The sequence below is a fragment of the Juglans microcarpa x Juglans regia genome, chromosome 7D (assembly GCF_004785595.1).
Source record: "Juglans microcarpa x Juglans regia isolate MS1-56 chromosome 7D, Jm3101_v1.0, whole genome shotgun sequence".
Classification (NCBI taxonomy): Eukaryota; Viridiplantae; Streptophyta; class Magnoliopsida; order Fagales; family Juglandaceae; genus Juglans; species Juglans microcarpa x Juglans regia.
The window spans coordinates 3,783,869-3,805,902 of NC_054606.1; the positions used below are offsets into that span (position 1 = coordinate 3,783,869).

Genomic DNA, 22,034 nt, shown 5'->3' on the forward strand with positions numbered 1-22,034 from the left:
AAACAAGTTCTGTGCAAATCTTGTAAAAAAAAAAAAAAGTGAAATTTATATAAAAAAATTTCACTGACTCGCACGAAATTTTAACACTCACCGCATCTAATATTATTTTTTAAAGTTTATCTTCGAGTTGCAATAATAAAATGTTTAATTTTTAATTGATGGCAAAGATATATAAAAATAATAATAATAATAATAATAATAATAACAACAACAAGTTACACAATCATATGTGTGGATATTATGTTAAAGCCTATGTTTCGGTGTTAGCAAATAAAACAACAAATGAACAATGAAAGAGCAATTAATATTGATGAAAAGAGTGTCGCTATTTTTTTTTTTCCCAAAGTGTGACTTAAATATGAAAAAAAAAAGAAAAAAAAGAAAAAGAAAAAAAAGAGTAGAAGAATTAGATGAAAAGGGTGCACCTCCACCAACCCCAAATATTCCCAATTACTTAAAAATAATAAATAATAATAAATAATACTATTTACAGTCATATAATATGTAACCTTTACGTACTTATTTTAAAAGAAGTAAGATTTATCATTGAAAAATAATTTTTTATGTAGATTTCAGATTCATTTATTTTTTTCAAAATGAGTGCACTAAATTTACACATCTTAAAACTGTAAATATTATTTTTTTTAAAAATAATAATAATGCTAATCAGATATGGGTGGTGTGCATGCTTTTTTATCTTATTAATTCATGTGACCAAGTGATCTTTAAGACACCAAATGGACCAATTTCCTTGTTATATATATTCATACATATAGCCAAAATGGTTATTTTTTAACAACATCATATTAAATCAACATTTTTGTCATGCATACCAAATTTCACTCTAATCGAAATAATTTTCATTTACATCCAATATATCATTAAGTATATTCTAAAAACTTAAAGAAATTTGTGGATGTGAGCAGAATTAATATGATATAACAGAAATTAAATCATGAAGGATTTACAGATAAAATGGTTCTTTTAGGAAGTGGAAAACATGCAAATCCAAGCTATTGGTATCTCAAAGTTTTGAAGTAGGTATTTCAAAGCATTTAGTCAATAGAAAGATATGGGCTGACTTCCTGTACACATAATCAGATTTCACTCACTTCTATCTTGAAATTGTCAGATATGGACAAGTTTCGTGCTCCATTCACTTTAAAGCTGTAAACCCTATCATTGACTTTATATATATATATATATATATTAATTGATCGATGACCAAATTTGTTCATCTCAAAACTAAGTAAGCTATTAGAGTTTACCATAATCCAATCTCAAATAAGTTGAATTTATGTAGCAAATATCTATTATTAACTTCTTTTATTATTATTATTATTATTATTATAGGAATGCTGAAAAATAATTGATTGGGTTGTTGTGAAATGGCAAAATCGATAAAAAATTATGAGAACTGATATAGATACAAAAAAATTATACAAAATAAACTTACAAATTGATATAGTTTCATAGAATCCGTTAGATCTATTTTATGATAAAAGTAACTTTATAATATAACGTATCACATCAAGTCATATCAATTTGTGAATTTACTTTTATGTAATCACTTAAAGTATTTTTCAAAAATTATAAGGTTTTTTTTTAAATAAAAGAAAATGACACGATGGTAATATATGTCGACACCATTTCAGCAAGTTAGAGGGCGGACATTTCTATTTGGTAAAGTTAGCATTTTCCATGCAAAAACACCATACCTAAAAGAAGTAAACATCATTCCTAAATTTGTCCTGCAAAATTAGTGGAAATATTGATCAAACAGAAAACACCATCCCTAAATTAGGCATTGCCTAAATTTGTTAGGGGAAAGAGTCTTGTTTGACCTTCATCCATAAAACAGAAATCACCCAAGAACAGGAGAAACAAAGACCTAGTCATTGCAGAAAAAACGTGTAGAAATATCTTCTCGGAAGGTGTAACCATGACACTTGTATGTGTGTTAAATGCTCAAGACTGTCATCTTTACCACCACACACGTTCACAATGTTCAATCATTTAACCCTCTGTTCTTCTATTCTATTTATTTATTTTTCAAGAGAAATGTCATCGTTTATTTATTTATCAAGCAAAATTGGGTATATTCTCATATCAACTATTTAGAGATAATTAATATTAGATATAAATTTTTAAGTCAGCAAAATTATTTCATAAAAATCACTTATATGGCACATTTCTTTTATAAAAGAAGTAGACATCACGATTAAAAATAATAATTTTTTTTTTACACTTTTTTTAATAATTGAATCCACATTTTTTTTAGAGAGACTATGTGAATCTTGTATATTTAAAACTTGTATAAATAATTATTTTTTTTATAGATTAAGTTAAGAGAAATACTACATTCATAAAGAAATTTTATAAAGTAAATTCATAAATTAATATGCTTTTATGTGCTACATTAAATCTATTTTATAATAAAAATAAATTTACAATCTAACGTATCAAATCAATTTCACTTTATAAAATATTTCTCTTTAGTTAAACTATACGGCATCATAGAAAAGAAATTGATGAAACATTAATAGAGATGAATGCAATGACATCTTCTTCTTTTTTTTCCAAAACAATATTTCAAACATATATAAAAAATGAGTAATGATATATACACATAATATATTTTTATAATATATTTCATAAGAATATTATAAGATGAAGATATTTTTATAAAATGATATTATTTTTATAAAAATACCCTTTATTTAAAATATAATTGAATAAAATATAATGTGTAAATCATTTTTTATAAAAAATAGCAAACTCATCATCATTGATTCTTTCCACACCCATACGGCCTACCATTCTGCACTGGAGGTACACATGGCACGCTGTGCTTTCAGTATTCTAAAATCATGCCAAAATTTTGTGAATTTTAATAAGCTCTATATACCGCATATCATAATTTTTTTATTTTTTTTTAATTTTATTTTTTTAAATATTTAAATTCTTCTACTCATCGTCTATATATTACATATTTAATAAGAAAAAAAAATTAAAAAATAACAAAAATAATGATATGTAGTGTATGAGACTTATGAATAAAATTTTTCTTCTTAAATATATAAGTTTTATACAAATTTTTTTATAAAAATATGTGTTCCATTAAGAAAAAATAAATTTTTCACATCTTTTTATAATAAGATTAACTTTAAACTTATATATATAATTTATTTTTAAGTAATTATGATCCGCAACCAAATTTAAAAAAAAAAATAAAAGCAAGGAAAAAAATACAGAGAACGTGAACCGACTATTCTGCATGATGATGCCTACAAGGCTACAACCGACCAAACCCACCACCAGGCTTCAAATTTTGGTGGTACGTGTTTATTTTTTTTTGCCCTTTTCTTCCATAAAGCCAAACCATACGTCTATAATCACATAAAGAATAAAGATGTTTTGATGTTTTTTTCCTTTTTTTTATTTTTTCCTTTTTTGTTTTTCCTCTTGGGTTGGAATCTTTGGATATTTGAAACGTTGGGAAATTGACACAAAATCTCTAGGTCTTTAATCTTCATCCATGTTACCGGATCATGACCCAAAATTTTTTGTTTTTATTAAATCAGCATATGATTTTGATCGTCTAACAAATTCATTCTTATGTCTAATTGGTTATCTTTATTTATTTATTTTTATTATTAATTTGTCTTTCTTAGACTATGATTAACTTGACATGTGGGAGTGCTAGCTATAATATGTTATCCACATAGATAATTATAAAAAAAAAAATATTTTATAAACTGTATTAATAATTTAGGATGCTTTTAGATTGTACATGACAAAAAATGGGTGGTAAGAGTATGGTGCAATTTTTATTTTTTTTTTATTTTTTATTTTTTTAAGTGGAAGAAACTGAGTGGACCCTTTGGTTCAGCTTTACTAAATTTCTCACACAAAGTGGGCAAGCAATGAATAAAAATATGGCAAATCTACCATACATTGATAAAATGTCATGTGCCCCAACAAGACCATCATCTCGAGTTGACAACGAAACACAAGCTTTTAGGCATTCGAAATTGATCAAAGCTACCGTTGGTGGTGGAGACTCGAGAGTTATTTCTTTTCTTTTTCTACTTTTTCTTGGAAAACAAACATTGCAAAGTTGACATCGGGGGGCTTCACTTGCTCGACTTTGAAAACAATTGGGAGGGGAACAAAATCGGATTTGCATATAATATAGGTACTTTTCAGCTGCCCATTGCTCTCCGACCAATAGAGTGCCATTTATTTCAGGAAAGAAAGAAAATTCTATACACTATATTACCATTATACTTTCATCTTACTAAGATATGGCACATTTATCACCATTAAATGACTTTTTATTGCATGCTTCTTTATTATTTAATGGTGATTAATATGCCACATACTACTTAATATGATCAAAATAGGATGAGAGTGTTTTGTATGATATTACTCAGAAAAGAAACAAATATAAAGGAAAATCGTTGACTTTAACCCTTACACATTGTATCCACCATATCATATCCAGTTGGATTAGGTATCTAATATAATAATATAAATTAGTATGATACAGAAACCCATAAGTCAACGGTCAATCAACCATGTGTTGCCCATATTAGAATTGCATTTGCAACCCCCCATCACACCTGTGGAAACTGTTATGCATCATAAAAAAAAATCAAAAGTTTCAATCCTACATAGCATTTGGAGGTACAGATTGATTGCATTAAGCTATCTAGAAGTATATCCTTTTGAATCCCATGAAAGGATGCGATTTCAGGAGGCAAAGCAATTGGATATCAGAAATAGTGATGATGAGTGCCATTCATGGAGTCGTAGCTTCAGCTATTCGGTAAGTCAAAAATGGAAACAATGAACAAGTGAGCAAATCCATGGTCCCAAAAGACTAGTGGACTTACTTATCAAAGAAAAAAAAAAAAGACTAGTGGACTCAACTAACTGCATTAATGATATGTAAATAACTTGAGAATTGAAGGACACTATATCTGGCCTGGTCCATCCATGGCGTTAGAGTAGAATCCCCGCAGTTGTCTTACAAAACTATTTCTTTTAAATATAGCATGCACCACTTAACAAATAGGACACATGACTAATTTGGACATTGAAACCACTTTATCTTAACTATCTTTGGCCGACTTGTTTTCATTAATGAATGTGCCAACTGATTTGAACCAACGCATGAGGTTCCGGTGATCCTTCACATAAAGCCATGCTTGAAGAAAAGGAAAGAGATCCTCATTTATTCCTCGCTCTTCTATGTAACTGTGGAGTGCATCTCGCATCCTTTCATCAAGGTCTCTGTCAATATTAACAAACATTTCAGGCCAAACATAGATAAATTTGACAACACGTGGGGATACTAATTTGACAGAAAACTCAACCAAAACAAATATATTTGATGTTAGAACATGCAAGGACCATGAATTGTACAAGACCAACCATTTCACGGATCCCTTTGAGCCACTTCAATGAAATAGAAAATGAAAAATGTTTTTTTTTTCAAATAGAAAATGAAGAATGTTAAATCAAGCAAGCAAGCATGCATGCATAATTCATATGTTAGTCGAAACATACATCATATTATTTCTTTACCATTTGCGTTACATTTATAGCAACTCCATACTGAATGTGGTCATATCTCATAGCGCAAAGACCACCCAATACAAAGTTTCTTGATAGGCAAGGTAAAAACACTCACACACCCGAATGAAACTGAACCAATGACCTCACCCTCAACCCTTGGTTATGGAATGAGAAGATGAGATCTAGTCCAAAGAACAATGGCATCATCCGATGCTAATTTAAGAGAATAGGTGAAAGTATAGATAATGTTTAAGAAGTTACAAATATAGTTAAAAATACTGCACACATTATTATTGCATACCCAAGGAAACATTTGATATATTCAACTATCTTCCAATACATATGCAATAAGAGTTTACTTACAATAATAAAAAACATATGCAATAAGAGTATGGTTTGCTTCTTGAAATATCCATGCCACATGGTTGTACAAGACTTTCTGATCATACACTTTTTTAGACCCTTTTATCTTGCAGGCTTAATGGGCCTTTTGGTCTATCTTTTGTGAACATCCTTTGTGGAAGAGATTTACCCCCTTTAGGCCTCCTTAAAAGATAATCCCAACTCCAAAAGTAATATATTTTTCAGACACATCTCAACAATGTTTCCACCAAATGAAAAGAGAGCCTGTTTCCCATGTTTTGAAAAAATTTAGACATTGTTCTCAACCGAAATCAGTTTTATCAAGCAACTGCTAAACATGATAATAATTCTTACCAATGAACTCTTAACTCAAATGACACCCCCTCCACCGGACTCATGTATAACTTATCTTAAAAATGAAAAGAAAAGAAAAGTGACAATACTTTCTGGTGAGTTTCTAGAACAAAATCCCAGGTCTATCCTCTTTTAAAGCAAACGCAGTTTCAAGTCTTTATCTGTCCTTTCATAGCTCACTACTAGCTACCCTACAAACATCACCATAGCTGCAAAAGATGGACAAAGTTTAGCAATCAAGGGAAATTAAAGAGATGTCCCCCATTTTTCTCATAAGTTGATGAAGATTTTATTCAAGAACACAAATGGCATAGCCCAAGTACACCCTCCCAAGTCTTATAGTCAGATTTTGCACCATTAAGTGGTACCTTCCTTCAATCCCTCATCCTAACAAGATATCTTCACTCCATATACCCTCTTCCTCGAGCTCAATCCAATTTAAAAATATAAACTATACTTACCCAAGACAAAAACTAACTAACGAGTCCTTAACTTTATTTGAACCTCAAGAACATAGTCCTGGACCCATAGGGCCTTGTTACCAACAGTAGCTAACGGCAAATCTTACTTTTTGGAAACAAATCAAATAAACATATAACAAACATGAAACTCAAAGATTTAAGGCAATCTATACAAGGGAACCTATCGAGAATCGGCTCCACAAAATATCTGTTTGGACATCATGCATATGACTAGTATCAATTCAGTTACATGCAATTTCTTAAGCATTGTTAATATGATCGCTCAAGCCTCTAGAGAACTTCCTCACTGAATTGGTTAAAATCAACAGATTCTCCATACCGATGTGAAGGAATCACTCCCTGCTCTTAATCAAGAGAGTTTTAAGTTGAAACTGCTATACTGCACCATTGAAAACATTACGCTGCCTTCGGCTCTCCCACCCAAAAATAACCCCAGATAATTCTATCGCTAAATTTTAATTATGTCGACTCATCTTAATTAAAAGAAGTTTCGCTTCTAGTACTTGTCATTTTAAAAAGATCCTATCATGAGAATGCCAACAAGGTAAATTGCTCCATATAAAAAAAGAAAAAACAAGAACAGATTGAAAAAGGAATGAGTTTTTACTCACTCGAAAACCGGCCCATTGTACTGAGACGGAAGGATGAGGAACCCTGAGCTCTCAGCCTTGGGCCGCATCGAAATGGAGTGAATTCCCAATGCGTCTGGATACAACCCGCACAGAAGGTGCAAAGAATCCTGCTGCCCTGGCTTCGACACGTCCACGTGAAGAAACAACTGATTAATGCTATCATCCCCATCATCTTCGCCAGCGCCACCGGGGATTATATTAGCCAATCGCATCACGGAAATGCTAATTTCTTCGTGGTCGCCATAGCTCCGCTTGAGGACAGGACCACTGCCGTCCAGCGCGCCTTTCACGATAGTGAACGGCGAGGGAGGGCTCACCTTCTGTGTCGCAAATTTCAGATTTCACAACAATTAAAACCAGTCCACGTAACCTACATAAACTCAACTAACATTTCATTGTATCCATATAGAAATGGGTTTTAAAAAGAAGGAACGCCACATCTCTAAAACCCTACTAAAGCCTCTTTCTAAAGCCCTACCCTGAGAGAGGGTCTATATGTATGTAAATATAATTGAGCGAGATTGATAGGGGTTATTACAGTGGGAGGGGACATCTTGGAGACTTCCAGGTAGTGATCTTTGAGGGAGCGGAGGAGCATGGAGTTGACGGCGGAGGAGACGTTGGTTGAGTGACGGCAAGCTATTGTGCGCCATGGGTGGTGAAGTACACTGCCGGTTGCGGCTGCCAGTACTTTCCTCCACATTGCCCGTAAACTGTTCGGTGTCTTGCTGCACACAAAATGGAGTTCGGAGCTTCCCCAGTCGCAAAATAAGTAGTGTCCCAGGCAGGAGCGGCTCGAGCTTGGGTATCAAGGTAAGGCCACGTGCAAAGGCTCCACCGATCCGGTTCAGAAAATTAAAGAGGAATTATATTTACAATGTTGCGTTTTTTTCAAAAAAAAAAAAAAAGATAAATCTGATATTTATATAAAAAAAATTATTTTTTTTTTTAATGAAACATCTAATTTTTTTTAAAAGGGAGCGTACAAAATTTATATTATCTAAAACTGTATTTAGAATTAGTCTTTAATAAAAACAAAAAGAGTAATGCTAATGAGTGCACTTCCTTAAATAAAAAAATAATTTTTTTCATATAAACTCTATATTTACCTTCTTTTTTTTTGGTAAAAAGTGTATAGAACTTGTGCATCCGATATGTATGCAAATATTCTCAAACAAAATAAAAGGTATTGTTAGGGAAACTACAGAAAGTCCCCTAAAAAAAATTAGTATCATAAAAATCCTAAATTTGATGAAGTTAAAGAATTTGACTTAATTATTTTTTTTTTTTAAAAAAAAAAACTATACCCTAAAGAGACGTAAAGAATGTAAATTTAAAAATAGAAAAAGTTAAAAAAAAAATGTAAAAATCTTACTCAATAGGAAAATATATCAAAAAGTAAGAGAAAAAAGTTGACAAAAATGGTAATGTTAGAAGAGGGCAAAAAATTTAGCTAAGAAAACTGTAGAATAAAAAAATTATTAGAGAATTAGTAATATTATATACAGTCGTAAAGTACGTAAATATCATATAATCGTTTTAAAAAAGAGTAAAACCTACTATAAAAAACTTAAATCTTTTTTTTACGTAAATCTCGCGTGTATATATATATATATATATATATATATATATATATATTTTCAAAATGATAAAATAACGCTTACGCGTTGCACCAATCATTTCTCTACCGTGCAACTATTTCTCAATAAAGAAAGATCCAGTTTGAATTTCTGTAGACCTTTTCGTTAGGCTTCAAGGGAAGCTTTTATGCACCACGGGCACGTGCACAGATGTTATTCTAGATCCAGCTTTTATGAAATGTATATATGTATGTAAATCAGAAAGTACAGATTAATTATCAACCACCACTTCATGGACAAAACTAATACAGTAACAATCCTTGCAGTCGCCTGTAAAATTCTTGCCACTTCCCACTTCAATCAACCTGCAAATTGCCTCTTTCCATTGATTGATATAAGCATATTAAAACTCATAAAAAAAATATATATATGGCCACATAAAGTAGCCCCAGTCACATATTCGGCCAAGAGAAGTCATATCGAGAGCAATCTAAATCTGTTTCCTTGAACAGATTCAGGCCCTTCTCTATTTATCTTACAAATAAGAGTACACATATCACCATCAAAGGCATAGATAGTTGCCAACCTCAAAATCCTATGGAAGACTAAAACTAGTACAGCACAGATCTTCTCAGATTAACTAGGAATGATACAAAATTGTGAATACTTGATGACTGGCATCGCAACCATGCATACAAGAACAATTGTGTGCGGGTAGAGAGCATCATCAGATTTTGCAACTTACCAGGCTCATTTATCTTTTGCCGGCACCAATCAAATCCAGGTGACCAGCAGAAACGCCAGTGTCTAGCTGTTGACCTTTTACCATTATATAATTATTTGCCCATCAGTTGCAAATGTAGCCCCTGACAAGGAAACCGGTCGTCTGTAATGGTCCCTGCATTTACTTCTTCCGAGTCTTGTTGCGATTAACTCGGATAATTTTTCGACCTGACTTGTCCCCGCCACCAGCACCCACTGAGAAGCTCCCTCCTAAACTGTTTGTAGCCTGAAATGGAGGCTGGTTCTGTGAGGTGGCTGAGCTCTGTTGGGCTCCAAATTGAAATGGATTATTGGGTGCTGATGGAGTTGTTGAACCAACCACAAAGCTGGATTGAGGAGGTGAGACGAGAGGTTGACCAAATACTGGAACTGTAGGCGTGGGTGCTTGAAAGGTATCCTCCGCCATGCTGTCCTCCATATTCATTTGATCATTATTTCCTGAGGAAGCTGAATTAAATGTGAAGCCTGAATTAGTGTTACCAAAGACAGGCTGTGATGAGGGAACAGCCATAGCCGAAGTGAATGAGAAAGTGGGGCCAGATGATGCACCAATAGACGATCCAAATACAACAGGTGCACTGCCAGTAACAGAAGCAGAAGGTGTAGATGCCGCAAATGCAGTAGATGCTGCAAATGAAAACCCAGTCAAGGGAGATGTAGCTGCTGCAGCAGCTGTGAAGGGAAGCATCGTTGAGGATGATTTAGCAGCAGCCGAAGCTGTAGATGCCGCAAATGCAGTAGATGCTGCAAATGAAAACCCAGTAAAGGGAGATGTAGCTGCTGCAGCAGCTGTGAAGGGAAGCACCGTTGAGGATGATTTAGCAGCAGCCGAAGCTGTAGATGCTACAAAAGAAAACCCAGTCGAGGGTGATGTAGTAGCAGGAACAGAAGCTGTAGATGCTGGGAAGGAAAACACAGATGAGGGTAACGTAGTTGCAGGAACAGAAGCTGTAGATGCTGGGAAGGAAAAGCCAGTTGAGGGGGTTGTAGTTGCAGCAACAGAAGCTGTTGATGCTGAGAAGGACGAACCAGCTGAGGATATAGAGTTAATTGCTGAACCAAAAATAGGAGGCTTCGTAGGCGGCCAACTGGAACCAAACAAGCTTGAAGTAGAACCATCTATGGCACTACTGGAGTTTACCTCAGGAGAGGAAGCAGAATCTGAACTGAAAAGTTTAGCAGTAGTAGAAGCAGAAAACAGGGAACTACCAGAAGAGAAAACTGTATTCCCAGCCAATCCAAACGAGGGCGCAGATGAACTGAATTGCACGGGCATGCTGTTGGTAAGAGATGAAACCCCTGTCCCATCAAGTGATGCCTTTGCACTTTGCACAGATTCACTGCCAGTGCCAAAAACAGAAGAACCTGATTGATTATTAGCTGTTGAAGTAGTGGCTGCAGCACCAAAAGAAAAAATGCTACTCCCTGAACTGGCATTTGCAGCAGACGTGCCAACAAAGGGAGAGCTCTTGAGATTGCCAAAGCTGGTCTCTGGCCTCGTCTTGGCTGCTTCTGATTCTACTCCCGAAGTATCTTTTACTGGTGACGCTGAAGTTAGTGGACCAGTGGATCCGAATTTAAAAATAGGAGTTGCCGAGAATGAAGGTGCTGCTACAGCCGAAGTAGAAAGACTGACACTGCCATTAATGGATGTTAAGGCAGTGGTGGGTGTGGCGCTGCTGTTGTCGCCGCTGGTGGAAGTAACAGTGAGTGTAGAGCTATTGGATGAATTCTGACTGAAAACATTATTAAAAACAAGAGGTGGAACGGGGGAAGAGAATGAAGAAGGGCTTGAAGCAAGAGACCCATTATTTAAGGAAGAATTATTGGCAGTGACATTGGCACCAATACTAGAAGTAGCCATTGGTGATGATGCAGCAGATGGAAGGGCAATTTCTGCTGTCCTAGAAGTGACTCCAGCATCTGAATTATTCTTATTATCAGCTTTATCCAATTCAGGTACTTTTGGTACAGAATTGGTTGCACCAACAGTTAAAAAGCTGCACATGAAGATGCAAAAGAATTCCAAGTTCAGGTTCATGAAAGATCATGTACTCAATGTAAAACTACTAGCTCTAAATCTAAGAAGTCAAACGTAAGTTTTGGGAAATGATTTGTGAAAGCCCCGGGCATGCATGCCCATTAAAAAATGTCGGACCCCACACAAGAATTTTTTCTGGTGGGTCCCACTTTTTTGTTCAAAGGGCTTGCACGTCTAGGGCTTATATCTAGCTAGCATTACTCTATAATGTTTTAGACACCAGGCTTTGACTTAGGGAGTAAAATTGATGAAGAGAAAACTGCATAGAAGGCCTCACAAATCGAAGAAGTAACTAATGCAACCTGTATCCCAAGTTCCAACGGATATGATAACTCAATCAATGGAATATGTCGAGGCACCACTAAACTAGATGATTGTAAATATGCATTACAATTAAGGCCTGGTTTGGATAGTTAGTTGAGATTAGATGAGATGAATTGAGTTAGAAAATGTTTGAGTTAAAACGTTTTAAGGAATTTTGGGAAAGGAGAAAGAAAAAGTTGAATAAAAATATTATAAAATTAAAATATTGTTAGAATAATTTTTTTTAAATATAATTTTGGGATTTGAAAAGGTTGAATTGTTTTTGTGTTTTGTTTTGAAGTTTAGGAAAGTTGTAAGAATTAGATAATGATTAGATGAAAAAATTGAATATTTGAAATTGAAAAGTGTTTGTGTTTGTGATGTTTGGATATTGAGATGAGATGGAAACATCTATCTATCCAAACCAGGCCTAAAGCAGCAGTGAAAACACTTGCACTACGTAATGCATTTCATACCCCATAAGCTCCAAAGGATATAAAAACTGAACTGCTATTGAAAAATTAAACGCTTCACATGCATATAGGTCTTGCCTACAAAGAATTTATCTTCATATAATCTAAACAATTTTTTATCGGTAAACAAAATTTATATACCCTAAGCAATTATACTTACAAAAAAAATATATACTCTAAGCAATTAATAGCGCAACCTCCTCTTTTTCCCTAAATTTAACTTACAGACCCTATGGGTCTTGAACCCACAAGCTCGCATCAACTCCTTTCGTACCAAGGAGAGAAGATGCCTTTGAGTTAAAGCTCAGAAAATATTACAAATATTTTTCAATTTTTAAACATACAACCATGGACATTCTTGAAATGTTTGCTTGTGAAAGGCAACACAGCTTTGGGGCATAGCTCATAGTTTGAAATAAAAAATGCTGTCTCAACATCCGGGATGTCTTCAGTATTGGCAACTAACACATAAGACCCAAAGTTAACACTCAAATTAAAACTTTGCATGAATGGAAGTAGTTCTTGAATAATTTCATAACCAACTCATGGTTATACTGGATATGAAACATAAGAGTAGCTTTCAACTCAGAACTTCCAGCGATGACCACTGCCTAAAAATTGATAATTCCTAGACCTTTTTTTTTTTTTAAATAAATCTCAACACAATAAATTGATATAGAAAATTTTTAAAAATAATCAGAGACTGGGCAAAACTGCAAAGGTCTCAATTATATCCCAGAACCTTGGTGGCAGATTTTAATTGCATGATCTTTCCTTTCAAAATAAAAAATCTATGAATCCTACTCTATAACTGCTGCACATATAATCATACAAACCAGTATCAAAGCCAAATGAGATCCAATGAAATTATTTTAACCAAGGGGGATTTTTTTATTGGCACTAGGTATCTGGAAACAAAGTCTCGACTAACCCTGGGGGTGGACAGGCCCTCGGCAAAAAGTTTCCCACAAGTGCACCTTGTGTAATTAAAAGAGAGTCCCCCAGTTTGATGGCCCCAAGAGTGTGAATGCGGAGTTTCGGACACAGGAAATTCCCCCAGTCCAATAAACCAAGGGGAATTATCACCATACATTCATAGCCCTACATGGTTATGGTAAAATTCTTAACTAATCATGGAGACGGCAATCTTGCATTGGTCTCAACAGCACTTACAAAAGGAAAACTACTGATGCTGCCTACTAAAATGGGTCAAAAATCAACCTCAAGGGTCCTTGGATACTCCAAAAGTAACTAAAAGAGATTTCAACCCATTCCCCTCAGATGTAAGAACTATATCTTTCTACTCTTGAATCTGTGTCCTAAAGAACTTCGAAAAATCCCTACCTATTTTTACCATATGCTCCAGTAATAAGGAATTCCCTTCTAACAAAAATTAAAAAAATACAAAATCACACAAACAAGACAAGCGCCCCTCCCCCCTTACTTAAAAAAATCACAAAAAAAGGAGAAACCAGTTTTAGAAAAAACCTTTCACATGGTTAGTACTAACAGATATACATACCTGTTTGAGATTTCTGGTTTTTGACCAGAACAAACACCGAATTTGAGACTAGTGGATTCACTAGCTGAAGACGAGGAAGCAAATATAAACTTCGGAACATTGTCAGCACTTGAAACAGATAAAAAGCTAACACCTCGGGACGTAGCATTTGGTTCCTTGGATGAAGCAACTTTACCTTCCAAGCCATACATTGGAGGTGCAACATTTAATTGCTCTGGTGACACAGATTTATCAGATGTCAAGATTGGCTGTGTCACTAGTGACGGTTGGACAGCCGTGTTAGTAAAAGTGGCATTTGGAAAGGCAAAGCCAGTACTCTTTTCAGCAACTACAGGCCCATCAGAAGATACCAAATTATTTTTTTGGTTCAATTCAGAACTTGAAGGGGGCTTAAATCCTGTCAGAGATGGAGGCTCCTCCAGTGTTACAGCTTTAGCATCGTGAATCTCACTCACCACCACAGAAACATCAACCTTTTCTCTCTCTTTAACAAGTGCTGCCCCATCAGGAGAGTCATCATCCAGCTCAAAATAATCCTACAAAGCAGATCCATAGCAGTAAATCTTTTTGATGGTTCATGAAAGTGATGCATTAGAAACCTCTGAAGGGTGTAAAAACCGATAGTGCCAATGTAAGAAACTATATAATTTGTATTCGTAACCTCATCAATAACCATAAGTTTGATAACATATTAAGCATTTGATTCATATCTGACAGGATGGTAGAAGAAGCCACTTGACCATACATTTATCAAACAATACTCGACCATACACAGACCAAAAGATAAATGACAAAAAACACATACCTCATGTGCACTCATCTGAAAAGCCTGTTTCTTTTGCAGAGGAAGGGTGACAAAGTTCATCACGACAGAATTTGTAGTCTTGACACTGGGCAAGGTGTCCTTGTTTGGAGATTTATAATCTATGCAGTTCACTACAGAGACCGACCTGTCACAAGGAGCAACAAGCTTCACAAGGGCATTTTCATCTTTGTTTTGCCTTTGAGAAGTGGTGTCTAGAGAATCAGGTAACGACGTGTCAAGTGATACAGCCAATTTTCTATTATCTCGTACATTCTCCAGAAATTTAGGTGATTCTACAGTCTCCAGGCTTCTGAGAGCTCTTCCATGCAACATAGATGGCGACAACTTAGTGGGTGAGCTGTCCCTCACAGAAACTACCTTGAGGTAAGATGATTTCTCTTTTGGTGAAACCAACTTTTCAAGTTGCTCCAATATTTTTGAAGCCATCTCACTGGACTTGGTTGGAACAGGGGTAAAACTTGTACCTGGCACACTGTTATCTCCATTTTCTATCGACATCTTTGTCGAGTTCTCCTTAGACTTTTCCAATAAAAGTGGCTTCTGCATTGAAGATGAAGGATATTGAGCAGCACCAGGAACGACTCCACTATCAGAAACTGGAAAACTCAAGCCTCTTGAAGATAAAAGACTGGGTTTATGACGGATTCTACGTAAAGGACCAACAGGTCCTATATCATTATACAAGACTGAACTTCTGCGTTTCAAAGCCTGCAAAGGGAAAAATGACATATTCAGTGATATGATCTTGGTGGTGAACACCATATATAGACCAAGTATCTAATGATCAGTGGGGGTACCCCTTGTCTAGAGCCATAAAGTTTATTCTGCTCCCAAGCAGCTGCAGCCGGAGATGATGATGAAGGCCCATCATAAGCAACAATGGGCCCGACACCCTGGAAAATGAGAAAAACGATATAAGAACAACATTCTTTTATAAGTAAACAATATAAGAACGAAAATCTAGAGTAACATTGACATTATAAAGAGAGTTATATCCCCTAGCATGTAAACCTTGTGGGTAGAGGTTGGATGAACTCTGGAATATGGAGTTCGACCCATGCTGTATATTGCAGATTTCCCTCGAGATCTCGGTGTTGTAAAACCATTTTCAGGATACCCAGAATTACCAGGAGACCGGGGCATAAGTGGCATAGTGGACGATTTTGGTGGAAAAGGTTGACTGCTTATCATATTGGACTCTTCCCCATATGCTTGATTGCGAATACCAAGCATTGATGGTGACACTTTTGAAGGCCTACTGCCCATGTAAGCTTTTGCAAGCTCTGCAGGTGAAGCAACATCCTCATCAAGGACCTGAAGACATTTTTAGCCACTACATGTGAAAGAAGTGCAAGCAAATAGATGCTTTACTTATTATGAGCTAGGGAATCATAAACAAACACCGAAAAGCAATTTTTCTCACTCTTGAACTAATGACAGGGGTTGAAATGAGGCTGCTCCCAATCATATTTTCTAAAGCTTGAGCTATTGGAAATTCCTCCTTTCTATCAGAAGAGATCACTGGCTCTGATGGAATCACTTCAGGCTTTTTCTCTTCATGCCCAATAGGTACATCATCAGTTTTTGAATGCAACAAGGCTGTCAAACGATCAATCTCATATCTGCAGAGCAATTATCAAAGATGTGACGATTAAAAAAAGGGATGCATCTGCATGACATGAAAGAATATTAACTGCCAAAAAGGGATAATAAAAATCCAATTTTAGACAGCATCAGAATTAGACGAAGCACCAAAGAATTTCTCCATTGTATCTCTCATATTTAGATAAAACACAAAGACATATTGCACAAATTTACAGATGATGATGTGATGTAGATTATTAAGGGTCCAAGGTTACAAAATCTACAAATCAGGAAGTATTTTGAGTAAGACACCACTATTAATTTTACAAAGATTACCTGGTAAAGGTCTTCTGCTTTAAAATTTGCTCAAGCTCAGTCAAGCCGCCTCTGTCAGAACTACTACTTGGCTTGTCACCACGATCAGTGGCTCTTTGTTGCATACCAGGAGAATCCTTTACAGGGAAATGCACATACAAGACAGACACATCAACAAGAGAATCCTTTACAGGGAAATGCACATACAAGACAGACACATCAACAAGATACACATGGCACATAAAGATACTGTGGAAAAATCAGCCTACTGAACCTAAATATATTAAATGTCAAGTTACAGATCAACAATATATTTACTAAATGTGAAGTTACATTATTCCACTTAAAGAATACAGCCTGCAGGACCAAATGGATCACAGAAGAACAGAAACCAGTCAATATTGAGACAAACTATAAATAATTCACCAAAAGTAATGAGCCACCCAATCAGAAATTAGAATGCATTTGAAATCTATAATGTAACATGAGTGGTACCAAAACCCTTGTAAGTTATCCTTCCTTAAACATGCTGTGATGGAAAACTAACGTTTTCTATCCCACTCTCCCCGGGAAAAAAATACCAGTCAGAAAAAAATGCTACCCATTACACCAGCTTAAACAATAAATGGTGATTCATTTTGCAGCAATAGCAACCTTCCAACACTCCTGCCGACAAAACAATAGGATCTCTTCCAGAGAAAAAACAAATATCAGATCAGCTACCCATGTAAGCAATAGGTTGTCACCGGAGACACAATGCACTGGAGCCATTCCAAGAAAGGTATCTTCTCTGTTAATTCATTTTATCAAGCGCTAACAAGCCCTGGAATGACTAAGTTCCCGTGGAAGAGCATATGGCAGACGAAAGCTCATTCAAAAACAGCTCTTTTTTGTTTGGACAGCCTCCTTGGATAAGATCCTTACTACAGAGAATCTGAGGAAACGACGAGTAACTGTGCTGGATTGGTGTTTGTATGTGTAAGAAGCATGGGGAATCAGTAGATCATCTGCTTTTACACTGTGAGGTGGCCAGGTTCATGTGGGATATTTTTTCTCGAGAATTGGATTGTCTTGGGTCATGCCTCTTAGATTGGTGGATTTCCTAGCAAGCTGGAGAGGACTCCATGGCAATTCAAAGGTAGCGGCAATTTGGAGAATGGCCCCAATATGTATGTGTTGATGTATTTGGATGGAGAGAAATGCCAGAAGCTTTGAAGATCAAGAGAGAACTATGGATGAGTTAAAATTTTTCTTTCTCAAGTCATTGTTTTTATGGGGCGGGGGCCATAGTTTGTAACGGGCTAAGGGTCCATGACCTTCTACTTTCTATTGTAACCTCTGGTTAGATGTTTCCTACGTATACTTCCTGTGTACTTGGACTTTGCCTATTTCTATGAATAAAACTTCTTGATTACCTATCAAAAAAAAAAAAAAAAATGTAAGCAACAGGTTGACCCCACCTAATGTGAACTGTAGATTACCCTTTGTAACACCTCAGTCCCACATTTAAAAAAAAAACAAACAAACAAACAGAAGATGCTCTTTACCACTTTACCTTTTTACTTTGTTCCAAAAAGGTAAACTCCGTAACTAATTGCACAACCATAGTAACAAAAAAAAAATTAGAAAAACAGAAAAGAAGTTTACTTTACAGAAGGGTCTCATAAGAATGAGCCATGTGACCCTTTTTTTGGTTGGGGGCTTATTATATAATTTTTTAATCAGTAAACAAGAATTTTATTGATGAGAGAAATACGCATAGCTCAAGTACATGGATTTTTTTATAAATAATTCAGGCTCGGTTTGGATACACAAACATATCTCATCTCATCTCATCTCATCATTACAACTTTCTCAAACTCTCACACAATATATAATAAACAATTCAAGTTTTTCAAATCCCAAAACAATAATAATATTAAAAATTATATTATAACAATATTTTATTCAATTTTCAACAAAACATCTTATCTCATCTCATCTGAACTGCGTAACCAAACAAGAACTCAATCTTCTTAAGAGCACAAAGTGGTGCAACCCAAGTACATTGGGTGTATATATGAGAAAGCACCCCGTTGTACAGAGGAAAAAGAAAAAAGAGGGTTGCATTTGATGCTCAAAGGACCTATATGGTAGACAATGGGAACGAACTGTGTTCCACTACTTACAGAACCAAATACCTGTCAAGGCAGAATTTGGTCCCAAATATCTGGTACCACACCAAGAGGCTTCAGCAAGTCAACCAACCAGAAACTTTTAGTAATGAAGCTTATTGGCAAAATTCAAATATGCAACAATTTTATCTGTAACAACTTTTTTTCTGAAATCAAAAAATTAAATCATGGCATCTGAGTGAAAAAATAAACCTGATCACAAGCAAAGAGTAATATATAGCATTTTAACTTACTGTGACAACTGCTTCATGGTGCTGATCCCTTGCATCCCGGTGATTATCCCTTACTTCCTCCTTCGCTTCTGAAAAACATTACATTCATATTGCATGAGGTTACAATATAACAACAACCAAGAAGAAATCAAACATTATTGTAAAGCAACTAAGAAGAGAGAATATAACATTATTATACCATACAAAAGATAAAAGATTACAGCAACCAATTCCCAGAAAAAGCATCAAGGAATGACTGAAATCAAAGAAAATCAACAATATTTGGGAAAAAACAGACAATGACCGCCACTTTAAATTGGAATTATAAGGTCCTTGGACTACATGTTAAGCAAAAAATAAAAGCAAATCTATCATTTTATGGTTGAAGTTTCAGTAAAAATTAGGCTCACATGTTTATCTTGTGAGTGAGCTTTCAGAAACTCTAATATTTAACTTGACCTTAGCATTCTATCATAGAAAATTCCAACAATATACAGTATGCAGAACATAACACTATAATGGTCATCAATAAGAGAAAAAATCTATGATCCTTTAAGAAAGTATGGCTACAGTTGGCAATTTTCCCACTATTTCATTGTTGAGATACCCCATATTGATGATAATTGTAGTTGGTCTATGGGATCCCACATTACTTGAGAATGAGAAGTTCTTGCTCTTTAAAATGAATTCAGTGGGGTTCCAATTGCACCATTTTTTGGAGTGTGGCCCAAATATGGCTTGGCCTTCCCTTGAAGCGTTACAATTGCACAGTTGCATTATAAGACGCAATTCTCTCATTCCCACGCGTGTGCACACACCAAGATGATCAGGGCCAAGAAGAGGTCTAAACCAATCATTTTCAAGTCTAAATATCCTAAACTATGAAGATTCATTGCCTTTCTTCTAGTTCAATATCGTGGAAAATGCCTAGAATTTGGACAGCCAAATTAACTACATTCACTACTTTTCCATATGCAATTGGTACAAATCAAAATTTTCGACAACAGAGGACAGGACTTCCAGAAATATAAAATATTTCAAAAATAAGTCTCAGTTCAAGGAGAAATAATTCAAAATGCAACGCAATTGCATATATACATGAGTAATGCTACTCATCATCTCAACTTCTATCATCCTTCCATCGTCCTATGATGTGGCATTAGGTGATTAGAAATTATTTATTACATTTCACTTTTAAATCTATCATCCAATACCACGTCATGGGATGATGGGATAATGAATAGATTTTTTCTATACATATATCTACGAAGAGTGAAGAAACCCTACATTGGTCCCAAGACAAAGTCAGCTACTTCCACAACACCAAACGGGTACCACTCAAAGAAGGAGACCTAAATATGAACTGAAAAAATAATGCCTTCAAATAAATATTAGAAAAAAAAAAAAAAAAAGGAACCCGTATAAAGTAGAAAGCCTCTAGCTCCCACGTTAAACCCTAACAACATGCCCCGAAATGAACAACTCCATTTCTACGACCAATAACGAGAAATAGCTTGCGACACAAGGAAAACTAACCTGAAGTAGAAGGCTGCGTCTGCGGCTGCTGAAGTGGGGGCGGCGGCTGAGTGAGGCGCTTGCGGAAGACGGAGGAGAAGATGCGGTGGGCACTGGAGGCGATGAGCCGCTGAGCCGGATCGACGAGCCGCGAGAGCCAACCATTGCTGTTGTTGTTGGCGGTGCCGGCGATGCTGGGATTCCTCAGGGCCGTAGGCGGTCGGTCGTACGGCGTCGCATGGTTGGTCCTCCGGAATGGCCGCTTCCGAAACTTGCCGCCCGTACCCAATCCGTCTTCCGAAACGACGTCGTAAGGATTACCTTCGCGCGTTGTCTCCATACGAGAGAGAGAGAGAGAGAGGGGGGAAGAGAGAGAGAGAGAGCTAGGGTTTAGAATTTAGGAAAGGGAAGAGAGAGAGAGAGAGAGGAAAGCGGTATTGCCTGGAGTGAGAAAATGAAAGAAACGAGTAATAAGATATTCGGAAAAAATACGATATACTGGCGAAGAGCGAATAATCCCTTATTTGATAATTGGCCATTCGTTTAAATAGCTTGTTTTATATGAATTTGAAATTTCCCACGTTTGCAAAATTTATCATTTTCAATAATCCTGTTTAAATTTTTATTTATTTATGATTAAATTTATAAAATTATTTTAAAAGAAAAATTATAGTTACAGTTGTGAGTGTACAAGTATCGAGTAATTATTTTAAAAAAATAAATAAATACGAAATTCAAGTGAAAAAATTTAATTTTTTAATAGTAAATATCGTTCTTTTTCAAAACGACTGTACGACACTCACGTACTCTATAATTATATGTAACATTACTCATTTTTAATATAAAATATAAAACGTTTTTATTATCATATTTCTTAACAAATTGATAAATAAAATTATAAAAATCTGTAACACACATTTGCTATTGTTATGATTGTAATAATGACTTTTAATTTTATATATATTTATTAAAAAAAAAAAAAAACCAAGAAGAAGGAATAATTGGCTTTGGGAGCGTGTATGGTGGGGGCCCCTCAAAACTCATAAGAGTGGGATATATCATATGCCGATGGAGGAGCGTGTGATTCCTTATTACACGATTTAAGGCCTAAAACTCTGGACAGAAAAAGAAAGGGTGGGGGTGGAAAGGCATGCACAAGAAATGGATGAATAAAACTATTTAGTGCTCAAGAAAAGAAGGGCATCCAACTTCAACAAATCAAATATTGTCATGTCAATTAAATAGAGGGTATGCTTTGCTCACCCATTTACTTATAGACTAACTGTTGGTGA

General features: G+C 35.3%; 2 protein-coding genes across 3 annotated transcripts; both read right to left on the reverse strand.

Moving 5' to 3' along the window:
• Positions 1-4,776: 4,776 nt before the first annotated feature.
• LOC121238676 (uncharacterized protein At2g39795, mitochondrial) lies at positions 4,777-8,242 on the reverse strand. Its single transcript, XM_041135655.1, has 3 exons — positions 7,953-8,242; positions 7,394-7,734; positions 4,777-5,298 (listed from the first exon to the last, which is right to left on the reverse strand). Exons 1-3 carry the CDS (start codon positions 8,115-8,117, stop codon positions 5,118-5,120), a joined length of 687 nt encoding a protein of 228 aa, XP_040991589.1. The 5' UTR covers positions 8,118-8,242; the 3' UTR covers positions 4,777-5,117.
• Positions 8,243-9,223: 981 nt separating this feature from the next.
• On the reverse strand, positions 9,224-21,221 carry LOC121238642 (nuclear pore complex protein NUP1-like). Of its 2 annotated transcripts, XR_005935148.1 has the most exons (10): positions 20,764-21,221; positions 19,249-19,316; positions 16,863-16,978; positions 16,366-16,564; positions 15,961-16,256; positions 15,740-15,839; positions 14,922-15,650; positions 14,117-14,652; positions 9,740-11,777; positions 9,224-9,359 (listed from the first exon to the last, which is right to left on the reverse strand). XR_005935148.1 is itself a non-coding variant. In XM_041135606.1 (9 exons), exons 1-9 carry the CDS (start codon positions 21,080-21,082, stop codon positions 9,899-9,901), a joined length of 4,242 nt encoding a protein of 1,413 aa, XP_040991540.1. In that variant the 5' UTR covers positions 21,083-21,221; the 3' UTR covers positions 9,408-9,898. The 2 variants fall into 2 exon arrangements, 1 of the variants encoding a protein (XP_040991540.1); XM_041135606.1 differs by lacking the exon at positions 9,224-9,359 and having other exon boundaries at positions 9,408-11,777.
• Between the last annotated feature and the right edge of the window lie 813 nt (positions 21,222-22,034).